This window comes from Salvia miltiorrhiza, chromosome 8 (assembly GCF_028751815.1).
Source record: "Salvia miltiorrhiza cultivar Shanhuang (shh) chromosome 8, IMPLAD_Smil_shh, whole genome shotgun sequence".
Classification (NCBI taxonomy): domain Eukaryota; kingdom Viridiplantae; phylum Streptophyta; class Magnoliopsida; order Lamiales; family Lamiaceae; genus Salvia; species Salvia miltiorrhiza.
In genome coordinates, this window is record NC_080394.1 from 24,863,968 (window position 1) to 24,877,852 (window position 13,885).

The 13,885-nt window shown below is 33.3% G+C and overlaps 2 protein-coding genes across 2 annotated transcripts; both read right to left on the reverse strand.

Annotated features, from left to right (window-relative positions):
- Nucleotides 1-2,881: 2,881 nt before the first annotated feature.
- On the reverse strand, nt 2,882-4,447 carry LOC130998231 (uncharacterized). Its single transcript, XM_057923662.1, has 2 exons — nt 4,425-4,447; nt 2,882-4,075 (listed from the first exon to the last, which is right to left on the reverse strand). The coding sequence occupies exons 1-2, from the start codon at nt 4,445-4,447 to the stop codon at nt 2,917-2,919; spliced, it is 1,182 nt and encodes a 393-aa protein (XP_057779645.1). The 3' UTR covers nt 2,882-2,916.
- A 178-nt stretch (nt 4,448-4,625) lies between these two features.
- Nucleotides 4,626-6,353, reverse strand: LOC130997197 (expansin-A4-like). The gene is made up of 3 exons (XM_057922450.1): nt 6,005-6,353; nt 5,439-5,754; nt 4,626-5,344 (listed from the first exon to the last, which is right to left on the reverse strand). Exons 1-3 carry the CDS (start codon nt 6,150-6,152, stop codon nt 5,041-5,043), a joined length of 768 nt encoding a protein of 255 aa, XP_057778433.1. The 5' UTR covers nt 6,153-6,353; the 3' UTR covers nt 4,626-5,040.
- Nucleotides 6,354-13,885: the final 7,532 nt, after the last annotated feature.

Consider the following 13,885-nt stretch of genomic DNA (forward strand, 5'->3'; position numbering starts at 1 on the left):
TTTAATTCTTTTTTATTAGTATTTTTTTTGCTTTTTCATAATATCAAATTTCATAATTGTAAATTCTTATTATTTTTTATTTTTTTAATATTCAATTCGAATATATTTAGTTAAAATTAATTTTTATTATATTTATGAGTATGATAATTAAATTAGTATTAATTTTTATATAAATATAAAAAATAAAAAATGTTTCCTCGTGCATTGCACGGGATGCAAATGCTAGTAATTTTTTAATTAGGTAATTGACCTTGAATATGTAATTTTTTTAGAATTTTATTCCTAAATGGAAAAGATTTTCTATTTTTAAGGATTTTTCAAAAGAAATATGAATAGTGAATTACTTGGATATGTGAGCCATACCTTGTGTGAATGTCTGATATGAAGTATCATGAGTACAATGAATTATTGTTTAGTTATTTATGAGGTTAAATTATGACAAGTTGAAAAATGGGGTTGCCTATATGATGCTTATGGAATATATGATACGTGATCATGATAAGAAATATTGATTGTGATATGATAAGTGAGGTGTTTATACATGGTTTAAATGATATATGTTACTCCCTCCGTCCACGAAAGAACTTCCTATTTTTCTATTTCGGGACGTCCACGAAAGAACTTCCTACTTTTTCCTATTTTGGGACAATACCCCACCAAAGACAATTCCCACCACTCAAATAACATTAATTAAAACAACACAATAAATTATTAATACTTTTTCACAATTCTCAATACACTTTACAACCTTTTCTCCACTCTCAATACACTATACAACATTTTATTAAAACCCGTGTCACTCCTTCCTAGGAAGTTCTTTCATGGACGGAGGGAGTATGATTTATTGGCTATAAAATGTACTAGCAAGTAAGTGATATTTTTCTATATAATTATGTTTATGATCACACTATTAAGTGTAGTAATGTAAAAGGTTATGGCATGTGGGATCAATTTTGGTTTTTAATATAAACTTTAAAAAGTGTCAAAAAATAAATCAACTTATTAATTGTAATAATTCTAACACGGATTTTATTTTCGGCCAAATTAAAGCTTACTGTCGGAATGCTGATGTGGACAAATTAGATTGTAGTAATTTTAACACGAACTTGAATTTCCGAATTATATTAAATTGTAAGACATTTATTTTAGTTCGTCTTGAATTGGTAAATAGAATTCATGTTAAAATTACTACAATCAATAAGTTGGTATTTTTTTTTTTGACATTTTTCAAAGTTAATGTTAAAAATCAGAATTTGTCCAAAATTGATGTATTTATGCACCAATAACCTTAATGTAAATACTATAAGAATAATATTATTCAAGATTATGCGAATAGATAAGTTAGTTAATTAGTTTGTGATTGACATATATATATAATGAATAAGGCATATATATCTACTGATGAACAAGACAGTATATACCGATGAATAACAAAATCTAAAATATTCTGCTCCCTTCAGGATTCGAACCCTGCGAAAAAAAATCTCCCTTCAAATATAATATCAGCCATTGAATTGATAAAATAAACGCATCAGATTGTGCTCTAGATCTCACTAAAATTAGGGGGCTCGTTGGAGCGGCCCCCTATATATATATAAGTCATTAGTGATACTTGACTTAAGTTTAAGGCCAATGCTATGTTTAATGAGCAGCACTTATAGCGATGAGCCATCGCTTAGTGTTTTCCCTTCGTGAGTCTTATGCTACATTCACATTGCATGAAGGCACGATCGAGGAAGTAAAGGAAGGATCGGAGGAGAGTTATAAAGAAAGAGTAAGTAGTAGTCTAGGTGGGCTTTGTAACTAAAAAATGAGACGCATGCGTTTGATAAAATATTTTGAGTTAAATATGTTAAAAGTCGTTGACTTGTAAATGATTTTTGATAATGATGATGTTAAAAGTTGTTTAACTTATCAAGTATCCTTATTCAGGATTTATGTCTTAATAAATAAATTTTTGGAACACCGATCATAAGTTAAGCATGTTTGTCTTACTTTCGCCTTATGACAAATAAGTATTCTTTATGAATTAAAACAATCACCATATTATATTTCGGTCAGTTGTCAATTCAATCATCGCGAATTGTCACGACCCCTTTTAGGGTAGATCGTGACAACAACTATAAATAAAAATAATAAGCTTAAGTAATTTCAATTATATATCACACCGTAATATCACATCAATTCTAAAATCAAAATTTATGAACAATACAAATTATTAAAATTTAGGACTCCAATATTAATTAACTTACGAGTAAACATTTTCATCCTCTCTTCTTTGATGGGCTCTCCTTCATCGTCTAGAATGGTGTTTGAATAAAAATCATGATCCGTCGTCGGCAGATTGAGGTTAAAAAATAATTATATAGTATAATCTAGATTCGCTGTTTGTTTAGCTATGTTCTTTAATTTCTTGCTTCTCACTCATACTTTCTTATAACAATTGATCAGCAAACCCACAGGTTCCAAAATTGTCAGTCAACTCACAAGTGTCTAAGACTACCCACAGTCGTGACACTCACCCAACCCAACCTTACTCCACTTTTTAATAAAATATTCATTTCTCTCTCATCCACCTACACAACCCACAACCTAACATAATTTTTACTCCCAATGGTGACACCAACCCAACCTACATATTTTTTCTTTTCGCTTTATTTTTAAATTATCTTAATATCTAAAATAAAATATAAATTAAAATTAAATATTTATTTATTATATTTAATAAATAAAATAAATATTTTTTTAAAAAAAACTTGTAATTATATTATAATTAAACATTGTCATATATTATAATTGATATTTAACTCAATCACAAAGGAAGATTACAAGAATTAAACACACAACTGAAATTAAATATATCAAAGTACAATACGTGAAATTTAAAAATACAATTAGAAAATGCAAATTACATATTTAAGTGTCAGTGCCAAATTTTTCCCATATGTGCTCAATCAAATCATCTTGAAGAGTCCTATGAGCTTCTCTATTGCGAAGTTGATCTCTATTAGTCATATAAGCAGACAAGCTCGCAATACGTTCAGTAGAATAGCGGAAATGTTCGCCATCTTCTGTTTGTACTCTTGTAGGTGTATCCATTAAAAATTCTGTTGGATCATAATAATTTTGGTAGGTATCTCGTTCATCCTCGACTATCATATTATGCATGATGATACAAGCCATCATAATTTTTCCCATCAAAACTTTGTCCCAAACAAGACATGGGCGTCGTAGAAATGCAAATCGAGCTTGTAGAACTCCAAATGCTCGCTCAACATCTTTTCGAACAGACTCTTGGTGTTGAGCGAACAACTTGTGTTTGCGTATCTGTGGGGAAGTAATTGACTTGACAAATACAGCCCATGAAGGATATATACCATCAGTTAAATAATATGCCTTATCATAATGACGACCGTTCACTACGTAATTAACCTTTGGTGCTCGACCTTCTAAGACATCATTAAAAACAGGAGATCGATGGAGTACATTAATATCATTGCACGAACCTGGTGTTCCAAAGAACGCATGCCATATCCACAAGTCGTATGAAGCAACAACTTCCAAAATGATCGTTGGTTTTCCACTTCTCCCAGTATATTGGCCGGCCCATGCATTAGGACAATTTTTCCACTCCCAATGCATACAATCAATACTGCCAATCATGCCTGGAAAACCACGTTGTTCTCCAACATAGAGCAGCCTTGCCAAATCTTCTTCATTAGGCCTTCTTAGATACGTACCACCGAAGCAAGAAATAACACCTTCCACAAAATGGACTAAAGCATCTCTTGTCGAAGATGAACTCATTCGTAGATACTCATCGACAACATCGGTAGATGTCCCATACGCCAACACCCTCATGGCTCCAGTACATTTCTGCAATGATGAAAGACCTACTCTGCCGGTGGCATCTCGTCTCTGTTGAAAAAACTCATCATTAGCAGTAACAGCTTCCACTATTCGAATGAATAGCGATTTCTGCATGCGAAATCTCCGTCGGAAAAGCTCTGGAGTATACGTTGGGTTGTCGCTGAAGTAGTCGTTGATCAAACGCTCTGCACCAAACTCACGTTCCCTATCACAATATCTCCTGTTGGCTGTTGGAATTTTGAGAATTTGGATAAAAATAATTGGGATGATTTGGATCCATAACTTAAAATGGAAACAAATTTGTGAGGAAAAAATTCAACGAAATGTGAAATGAAGAAAGAGAGAGATTTGGGTTGTGTGTGAAAATATGTTGAAATTGGGTTCTATTTATAGAGCTAAAAATAATAAAAATTTTAATATAATTTTTATATATTTTTTATACAGAAAAATGATTATTAAATTTTATTTATCATAATATTTACTACACCAATTAAACTTTGACATGTGGCAACACTTGATGAAGAGAGAGAAGGGTGACTTGGGGGTCGGCTGACATGCTGGGTTGAGGAATTTCCATGACTTTCCATTTATTTTTTTTTACCACTTGATTTGTCCTATATGCGTGACCTTCAATGAAAGTCACGGTTGTGACTAGTCTAAAAAGCAATTCATTCTTCGAGGCAAAAGAGAGCAAAACATCAATAAAAAGTTAATGACACATAGATCTATATATATGATAGTATTAAAAATCTCAATACAGCAACCTCAATTTCAGCATTTTTAATTACCGAATCAAAGTATTAAATCTACAAACTTATAGTACATACTCAAAGGTATCCTCGATGGAAGCATCAATTTATAGCCACCATCTACATATCACTTCATGACCAAATCCCAAAAAAAAAGAAATAAGAAAAAGAAAAATAGTATACACCAATTAGGTATATTCAATGCATACATATAACTTATTCGGCCTAAGCGGGTGCAAACCTACCACCACAGCAATAGAGCCACAGCTCCTTGAGCCTCTCCCAAATTAATCTCTCACCCTTTTATGCCAATTTACACTAATTAATCTCACTTTAACTCTCAATCTTCTTTTTTGGTCTGGCCTAATAGTTTAAGGAAAAATCAATTTTCAAACACTTGGTATAATTTTAACTTAAGTATTTAAAATTGTGCCCCTTCAAATGTCTGTCCGAACTGCCAGCCACCCGGGGCGATGTTGTTGCTAATGAGGGTCCTTCCGTCGCTAGTGGTGACTTGGAAAGATAGGGCTTGGCCATTGAGGTTGGAGTTGCTTTGCCAGTTCTGGCCCCAGTTCCTCGACATGGCTTGCCACCCCGTCTTGGTTCCTTTAATCAAGACGGAGTGGATGTCCCCGGCCCCACCCACGTTCGTGACCAGGACTAGGTTAAAGTACGAGTGGCCGTTGATCGTGAACCTTATTCCTCCCTTCTTGTGACAGGGCACCCTGTCACATACCATTAAACAAGTTGACATTAATAACTTTATTTTGAAATAAAATGTCTCAATTATTATATCGAGAAACATAAAGGTTGGGGTACCTTCGGAAAGAAACAGGGACGATTCCAGCTCTGTATTGCGCAATTTGCAAGTAAGCGGGCTCAGCCAAATCAAAATGCTGGCGGGGAGGGTTGCACCATCCGCCGTTGTCGTTGGGCAGCGACGGATTGGGCGGACAGAAGTTAGTAGCAGTGACGGTGATGGTGCCGGGCAGGCACGATTTGGGGTCGGTGGTGGAGCAGGTCAGCTCGTAACAAGCGCCACAGGTCAGCCCGTTGTTGAAAAGAGCAGTACTTAGCGCTGCCGTGTTTGTACCGTATCCTTGGCTGTACAAGTTACCATACCCACAAGCACCTCCTGCATTTAAAAAAAAATAAAAAATAAAATCACATTTTGCTATAGTAAATTCACGAACGTGACAAGTATTAAAAAAATCTCAATTTGAAGTTAACTGCTCCAATATTGCTTTATGAATAGTTAAAGATGAACAAGGTTGGGCCATGATTTGGACATGACAATGAAATATTAACGTGGTCCAAATATAGACCACAACTCATGCAAACGTAGCAAAAGAATAGTTTTTAATGAGAAAAAAATTCTAACTCACCCATGGTGCCGGAAGCATCACCGCCGCCGTAGAAAGTGGCGTGGGCACTGTCCCAACCGCCGTAGTCGGAGTAAACGCCGCGCAAGCACATGGCGGCGAAGGAGAGGAGTAGCAGAGGAAGAGAAGCAAGAGGGCGTTGGGATTCCATTAAGATAGAGAGAAGAAAGCAATTAAAATGTAGTATTAGTGAGAAGGGAAGATGGAGATCTTAGTACAAAATATGGAGTGAGGGGGGCTTATTTATACTGAGGAAATGCATATAAGAAATGGTGAGTATTTAATAGTATAGAAAATGACAAATTAGCAGCAATGAAGTTTGAGAGCCACAAGAAGTGAATCAAATCCAATACATGTAAATTTAGGGAGAATTGCACATGCATTTGTTCCAACTTGAACTACCAACTGCTAATTTCATTGACCCTACAAGCACATGCATTTCTAACTGTTTTTCTTCTTCTTTTTCTCTCTCTCGGTTTTCTGTCGATTCATTGGACTTTTTTATTAATTACTAATATAGTAGTAATATTTTTGGGGATACGCATAGCTTGTGGTTTTTGTTATACATTACGAAATTTGTTGTTACATTTAATGTTTTTGAGTAATTTTGCCAGAAATTAGGCGCCCTCGGCCTTGGTAGGTGGGATATATTAGAATATTGGCGGTAATTGACTCTTCATAATTTGAGACTTATGAAACCAGCAAGTGTTGTAGCCATATCTTGATTAAGAAATTGAGATGGCAAAAGTCAAGTTCCAATAAACTCGTTGGCTAATTAGAGGCGCTTCAATTATTTTATGTGTTCATAGTGCGAAACATGTATTTAAGATAATGAAAATTAATAGTTGTTCTCTTAATTTTATTTTAATAAATTATAGTTAATTTTATCTGTTTTAGATAGAATTACCCACGTCTTATTTTTTATATGTACAAAAAAATATTATTATATCTCTTTTCTTTGTTTTCATTCTTTTTCTCAAACCCTAATTAATTCTCCTACCGCGCAGCCACAAAATTGCTCAACGTCTTGTTTTTTGTATGTACAAAAAAATATTATTATCTCTCTTTCCTTTGTTTTCATTCTATTTCTCGAACTCTAATTCTCCTACTGCACAACCACCACTATAAAGCGAAGTCGTTAATATCATCCCGCCACGCCGCTGAGTTGCTTGCTCTTTCTCTGATGAGCCTCTTCTCTGATTTTCATTATTGAATCCAATAAAATTAATGTAAGTTTAAGGAGTTCTAGATTTACGAAAGCTAAAACATATTAAAATAGATTTAAGGTTTAGGGATTAGCGGCGAAGAAACGGTGTATCCATCCAAAGTCAATCTTTATTAGTGCTATTATATGTTATGTATTTTTTTTATGAATGAAAGCTTTGTTGAAAGAAAAGAAAAGAAAACCTAAAAATCCTTGAAAGCACTCGTGCCTCGTTAAAACCTAACTCAAAGAAAAAATCTTAAAGAGGGATAAAGAGTACTCGTCTAAGAGAAGAAAGCCAAACAGACACAAATAAAGGGTAACATCAACTGAGCTCCGAACTAACCATCGCCCAGCTCTGGCACCCCGAAAAAATAGCAAGAGGTTGCAAAGGGCGCCCATATATTAGATTCAGTTAGTAACAGCATAACTAAGCTCCACGTCAGCTCATGATTAGCTTGCTAAGTTAGTTGGTTAGTTACAGAAATAGTATTAGTTTATGTATCTATTTCTTCGTCTTTGTATCGGCTATATAAAGCCTAATCTTGTAACCTTTTCACAGTTAGTTTTCATATATCAAAATCATCTACTATCTTCTCAAATATGAGTTTAGTTTGAATTTAACACCATAGAACTCCAGCCTGACCATCGCCCTGAGGCGCCCCCAAACAACCCCCTACCAACAAATCAAGAGCAGTCCACAACCGGCGAAAAGACACGTTGAATTAAAACCGCCCGGAGAAAAGCCCGAACAAACAAAAGAGAATTTTTGTGTGCCTCAACTTTGTCACTTAAGCTAGGTTTCATTGAACTATTATATGTTATGTATGATTAAACCAAATTAATTTATGATTTAAATCCGACGATGATCACCGAGTAATTTATTTTATAAATACTCCTATTAGGGTTCGTTTGGTACGGGTGATTAATATTAGGGTGTATAATATACCTATGACACCCCAATATCTTGTTTAGTAAAAGGTAATACGAAACACGCGCGGTCCTTTATAAATTAAAAGTCTGAAATATTATACTGATTCGAGGGATTCTGTATACCACCACCATAGGTGATATACGTAATACAAATCATAATTATAACTATTATTAACTTTTATAATTTTAATACATCATACCAAATAATATATTACTCCCTCCGTCCCGCCCAAGATGCTACATATTCATTTTCGGGCTGTCCCAATGAAGATGCTACATTTCTATATTTGGCAAAAATAAGAAATTTTAAACACTTAATTAATACTAATTAAGTATTTCTTTATTACCTTCTCTCTCCTACTTTATCACTTTATTACATTCTCTTTCTTACTTTATCACTTTATTATTTTATCTCTCCTACTTTATCACTTTATTATTACACACTTAAAACATTAACCTATAAATCCTTAAATCTCGTGCCGAAAAGCAAATGTAGCGTCTTGGCCGGGACGGAGGGAGTATATTTTACAGATATTTTGATACATTTTACCAAATATGATATTAATAATATTAAACTGTTACATAAACTAGGATCAAACCAGGGGGCTTAGCCCACTGGCCACCGGGTCCTCACTTAAGTGAAGTGACCCGGGTTCGATCCCTCTTGGGAGCGAATTGGAGATTGGGGAGATATAAGGTGGATTTTGGTGAATGGAGAGATAAGGTGGTTCTTGGAGTGGATGGGGGAACTAACTACTAACATCTAACATGACTTTGCCCGATCAAAAAAAAAAAAAAAAAAAAAAAAAAAAAAAAAAAACATAAACTAGGATCAATATTAAATCTAACACTTTTACAATAACATTAAAGATCAATTTTTTTTTAATTGATAAATTTATCATGAGAAAATGAGGGGTAATAATATTTTTTTCTTTTAAATCTCTTCTTTTTTCTCTTCATTTTTTTTATAAAAGAGGATTTCACATTTTCTCATTCTTTTCTTTTCTTTTCTTTTTTTATTTTAAAGAGGGATAATATCTTACGCTAAAAATTGAAGGATTATATTAGTCCTCCTTAAAGTAAAAAGGAATGAGAAAAAAATAGAATTCTCCTTTACATAAAATCTGGGGGGGGGGATTAAAAGAAGATTTTATTTTATAAGTATTTTTTATGATAAATTTATCGAGCAAATATAACCCACCCTAACTGATTCGGTTAATTTGTAGTTTAATTGTTGCGGCTAATGGCGAGCCCCACAAGCAATTATGTTTTTATTGACAATTGACATTGTGAGTTCCCAAATATTGTTAATATGAATGGGAGGATATTATACGTTTAGATTATGTTGATTTGTGTAATTAATTAATACTATCAAATTTACTTGAATAAGAGTTAGATCGATTAGTTAAAACGGGTCAAACGTGGCTTTAAAGTCAATCCTGGTTGTGTAAAACGATGAACATCTGAGATTTAAGGGCCATAAATTGTGGGGGTGCACCATGTGTCTACTTGGTCTCGCAATTAAGTGTCTTTGAGATTGATGACCGCTTGTTCCTTCCTAATTACTAACTGTCAATTTATACGTTACAGAGAGGGGTCGTTTGTTTGGCGCCAATTCTATCCTGAAAAAATAATCTAATTTTAAAATATTAAATTTCGATATTTTATTAAATTTTTATCAAATAGGAAAAGTAATAATAATTCTGAAAACAATGAAAGTAATGCAACTTTCTTGAATTCTTATTTCCTAGCTATTCAATATTATTTGTATTATTTTATAAATATAAATTGGAAATTATAATCTTTATTTAGTAGGTACTTTACGTTGTATATTATTATTATTATTATTATTATTATTATTATTATTATTATTATTAGTGGATTTTGAAAATAGCCATTTTGGAATAATAGATTTAAAACTTGACCACTAATATAAAAAAAATTAAAATTGGCCACACTTACCATTTTACCCTCGCATATAAAAAGTTTAAAAATTATCCGCAAATTCACAACCAGTTGAATTCACAACTAGCATTAATTTTCGTTGTGAATTCTTTAAAACTCGAATTCACAACTGAATAGCTAGTACTCAGTCGTGAATTCATCAAACTGGTTCTGAATTCGAGTTTAAAAACTCGAATTCACAACTAGTTGTGGTTGTGAATTCGAATTTGAAAATTATAATTCACAACCAACACTAGCAATTCAGTTGTGAATTCATCGAGCTAGTTGTGAATTCTTGTTTTAGTTGTGAATTCATAAATCTAGTTGTGAATTCAAGAACATTAAGTTGTAAATTCATAGATCTGGTTGTGAATTCAAGAACATTAATCAATTATTCAAAATCCTTTCTCTTTAAATCGATCAATACACTTTCAAAACATCAGTTAAATTTATTAATTATTTACCAATACGTTTATACTTATCATAATCATAATCATTTCTGTATGACTTATATCTCTTTTTTCCGATTAAAACTATACTCTTACCATTCAAACTTGAGATTAATTTAAGCATTCAGTCTCGCAAAGCGTGCCGATGGCGGCACTGCGGGCGGGAGCTGCAGGGAACGCCTATGTACATGTCACTAGAGATGGTTTCAGGCAGCCTGCAGGGGACTCTGGCAGTCTAGGCGCTCGGGTGCGTGGTGGTGGAGATGGCGTTGGGATCTCTAGTTTAAGTGGCATGTGTGGTTTCATACATTAACACACACACACACACACAGCCGTGCGTAAAAAAATGAGAAAGATGGAGAAAAAAATGGCGAATTTTCAAGTTTTTAATGTTAGATGTAATTTTGTACTTTTACACAAAAAGTGACCAATTTATTTGATAAGCTAATTTTTAGATTTACTATATGGAATAAGCTAGTTTGATATATTATTATTATAACCAGGGGGCTTAGCCCACTGGCCACCGGGTCCTCACTTAAGTGAAGTAACCCGGGTTCGATCCCTCTTGGGAGCGAATTTGGAGATTGGAGATATAAGGTGGATTTTGGTGAATGGAGAGATAAGGTGGTTCTTGGAGTGGATGGGGAACTAATTACTAACATCTAACATGACTTTGCCCGATCAAAAAAAAAAAAAAATTATTATTATTATTATTATTATTATTATTATGTAAGAAAATCTGATATTGATTTTAGAATTATAAATCATATAATTAACCTTAATAACGTATATTGTTGTTACTAAAAAAATTCATCAGAGAAATTTATTATGAATTATTAAATTACAATTTAATTCTTATATATATATATATATATATATATATATTGATTAATTATATTTATTTAATGATACAAATTCTGAATCCCAACAATTATTTTTGATATTTCCAAACATTGGAGAATAAATCTATTAGGATTCATTTTCCACAGAATTATTTTCCTGAAAATAATATTCTCAATTCACATTACTTTCGTGACAAACAAACATGCACAATGTTCTTTTTTAGAGATGTTACTTAAATTTTTATGACATCTAGTTGTATATATGTACTAAATAATACCCTCCCCGTCCCATTACAAATGTCCAACTTTCTATAATGATGTACTATTACAAATATCTCATTCCTTTTTTGGCAATATATATACTCTCTCTATACCTAATATTTAAATAATTTCTATCACTTTCTACACATTTCTTAATCTCCGTGTCCAAAAGTAATGGGACATTTGTAATGGAACGTGGGAGTAATCTATTACTATGTCAAAATGCTAATCTCCAATGAGCTAATCGCCTGCATATTCGTTTGCATAGTGCGGATGGATCCGATCTATCCAGGCATGCTCAACTCGACCCAATTTGACCTATTTTTTTCTTACCAATTTTTTTTAAAAAAACTTATTGTCATAATACTAATAATGATAAAAATATTACTTCACAAATGATATTCTTTTATAAAAACAAATCATACTCTTTGTATAAAAATAAATGAAACATTACAAATAATACTTCTAATAACTGAAAATGATACTTCTAATTTATGAAAATGATCTTTTGTAAATGATATATTTTTTTTAAATTAAGATACTTTATATAAAAATAAATAATATATTACGAATAAAAATTTTAATTCATGCAAATTAAAACATTTATCCATATGTCTACGTGATTTTTTTCCTAACACACCTACGTCTGAGGGGCCACGCCGAGGTGAAACTTTCCACTACCTGAAGATGAGTTACAGAGGATTTATACAAGAACCGACTCATATATATGCCCAAGCAACTCCCGAAATCTCCACCAACAGTGAATAGCTAGCAATGCTTGAAGCATGCACTTGATTAGGTGTGAGTACCAATACTAACACCTAACCACTCTCCAACAAATAGAGAGAAACTCTTAATCGTTCCAAACATACAAATTACAACTCGACTAAGAAACAAAATAGAGAAATAATTCATCTTTCACAAGAGCACAATGTATGCAAGTGAGAAAAAAAAAACTCAAAAACTGCAGCTACAACTTTTAGTCTTCCAACAATATATATTTAGGGTTGTTTGGAGAAACCCAAGATATATTTTCAAAACCAACGAGCTGCATATCTCTAATGTTGGAGATATAAATAGCATGAACCAGCTCCATGAAAAGTAAGATAATCTGAAAGGATAAACATGCACACGCATAGTTCTCACACGAATCCACACTAAAGATTCTTACTATAAAAAACTTCGCACAAGGAAAATTTTCATAATTATCAATTGAAACTATTTAATTAGCTGGCACACCAAGATGGGGCACAACTCACCCAAGTTAAACACAATCACAAGTTAGCTAGTGTCAACAGGTTTCAACTTGGATTACCAAATAAAATCAAAGTGTTATTCCGATTCATGAGGAAGTTACTTTGCTCCTATAGTAACAAGGAGTACTCATTCCAGCTTGGCAAAATAAATTCAAATCATACACAAGATAACGCATATGAGTCCAGCCTAGCTTTGTCTAAATACAAAAAAAAAAAGATATGGGAAAAGAAAATCTCAATTTGTCAATGTAATATTTCAGCCTATGTTGGCAAACATGTCCATCTTGGCCCACATATTTACAGGCTAACACTTTCATCCCACGTTGGCAGACAGGTTCAGCCTGACTCACATATTTACATGCTGACACTTTCATTCCACGATTGGCAAATAGGTTCAGCTTGGCTAACATATTTACAGGCTGGCATTTTCATTCCACGTTGGCAAATATGTTCAGCCTGGCTCACATATTTAAAGGCTGACACTTTTATCCCACGTTGGCAAATAGGTTCAGCATGACCTGCTTATTTGCAGGTTGACATTTTCATCCCATGTTGGCAAACAAGTTCAGCTTGGCTCACATTTTTACATGCTGGCACTTCTATCCCATGTTGACAAATGGGTTCAGCTTGGCTCACGTATTTACAGGCTGACAATTAATTTTGAATTGATCAACGCCATCTACCTTCGCGGCTGGTGTCCCTATTTTGACAATTCCACGCTGGTAAACGGCGCAAATTTCGTACAATTAAATAAACTCAGCCTGACTCACTTAGCTACAGGCTGGTATTTAATTTTTGGCTTACACATCTACAAATAATACTATATATCGGTGGCACCAACTTGTGAAATCCCAACTTGTAAAGGTAAAATTCCTACAGCCTGTTATTTTTCTTTAGAATAACTCCAATCTAGTAAAACACCACGATTCATGTGGCAAACAACTACAAGCTGTATTCTTTCTTTGAAAAATTCCAAGCGGCGAAACACCAAAACT